The following is a 1,453-nucleotide window of genomic DNA, read 5'->3' on the forward strand; positions in this document are numbered from 1 at the left end:
CTGTTTGCTTCAGTTTTCTCATCTGTAAAATGAGCTAGAGAAGGAAAGGGCAAACTACTCCAGTATCTTTGCAAAAGAAACTCCAAATGGGATCATGAAGACTAAGGCACAGTTGAAATGACTGAACAGCAATTGAGTGTTGTATTATTCCAGGCTCTGAACAACTTATGTGCCATGCCTATGAGCTGTCAATATTCTCAAAGTGCTCCTATCCAGAACAAATTCTGATCACTTTCCCCCTTACCTGAGTTCTGCAAATTCATAGCCTGTATTTTAGTCTGAGTAACAGTAGACAGCACTATACTCTCCTATTATAATAAAAACTCATTGAAGGGACTGTTTTTGCTCTTTCTTCATATCTCCACTGCACAGCATAATGTGTGGCATATAGCAAGCCCTTAACAAATAAAGGCAGATTATTCAAGAGTAAAGAGTATTCACACTGTGGGGAGCAAATTGTACTCTTGGTACCCTTCAGTAAGACTTAACTTTCCTAATAGCTGGGAATCAAGAAGTGATGAAGCTAATGGAAATTGCTATGCCTTTTTACTCATGAAAGCCCAAACTATCATTCACTCACTCAATCTTGTGTTCATTCATTCATTCCTCAAATGCTTTTTAAACATATATATAGGCATGCGCTGCGCGGGAGGCCGGGGAGTAGCTGCCCGTACCCAACGGCCCGAACTCATCATATTCCGGATCAAGAACCTGGGGCCGAAGCTAGATCCGGGGGAGCTCAAGCGCAAGATGCGGAAGGATGTGGTCTCCTCGGTCCGCAACTTTCTCCTCTACGTGGCCCTGCTGCGTGTCACACCTTATATATTAAAGAAGTTGGACAACAGATGAAGACCACAGTGAAGAGACACATTGGCGTGTGAGAGCATGAATTTCAGAATGTGGTTACAATTTCTCTTCTCATTTGCTAATAAACGGGCACAAAAAGACATCAGAGACTTCTGGTACTGAATAGATATGAAAACTCCACTTACTAAGAATGAGTTTGACCTCTGAAAATGCTAGCAATTGGAAGAAGGCACGAAGTTTTTTTCTTTAACACTGTTTTTCAAATGTTAAGCAGACTTCTTTGGTCTCATACTGCTTGTTGGTATCATACAACCTTCATGAATTTTGGTTCAGTTGTAAATAGTTTTATCAAACTACGTTTTGTAGTGAGTACTCCTTGTAAGCGAGCTACCTCTGCAATTATCTCATTACTTCTGTTGAACCTCCTGCCTCTGTGAGGAATATGCATTGTGAAAGACTTTCTTGTGATTATTTTTGTTGAAATTGATACCATTATGATAATTAGCAGAGTACTATTAGTCTTTATTTTTAATAAATGTGCCATTTTTAAAAAGTAAAAATAACAACCCCCCCCCCCCACATATATATATATTGCTGAAGGACTTCATAATTGCAGGGATAGAGTAAAAGAAGATGATTCTAGTAA

The 1,453-nt window shown here is 39.4% G+C and overlaps 1 protein-coding gene across 1 annotated transcript; it reads left to right on the forward strand.

Moving 5' to 3' along the window:
• Positions 1–636: 636 nt before the first annotated feature.
• Positions 637–1,051, forward strand: LOC140532226 (mitochondrial import receptor subunit TOM5 homolog). Its single transcript, XM_072650685.1, has one exon. The coding sequence runs from the start codon at positions 637–639 to the stop codon at positions 847–849; it is 213 nt and encodes a 70-aa protein (XP_072506786.1). The 3' UTR covers positions 850–1,051.
• The last annotated feature ends 402 nt before the right edge of the window (positions 1,052–1,453 follow it).

The sequence above is a fragment of the Notamacropus eugenii genome, chromosome 3 (genome assembly GCF_028372415.1).
Source record: "Notamacropus eugenii isolate mMacEug1 chromosome 3, mMacEug1.pri_v2, whole genome shotgun sequence".
Taxonomy (NCBI): domain Eukaryota; kingdom Metazoa; phylum Chordata; class Mammalia; order Diprotodontia; family Macropodidae; genus Notamacropus; species Notamacropus eugenii.

Excerpts from the sequence above, each read along its gene's own strand:
- LOC140532226 (XM_072650685.1), top strand. The coding sequence starts at position 637 with ATGCGCTGCGCGGGAGGCCGGGGAGTAGCTGCCCGTACCCAACGGCCC.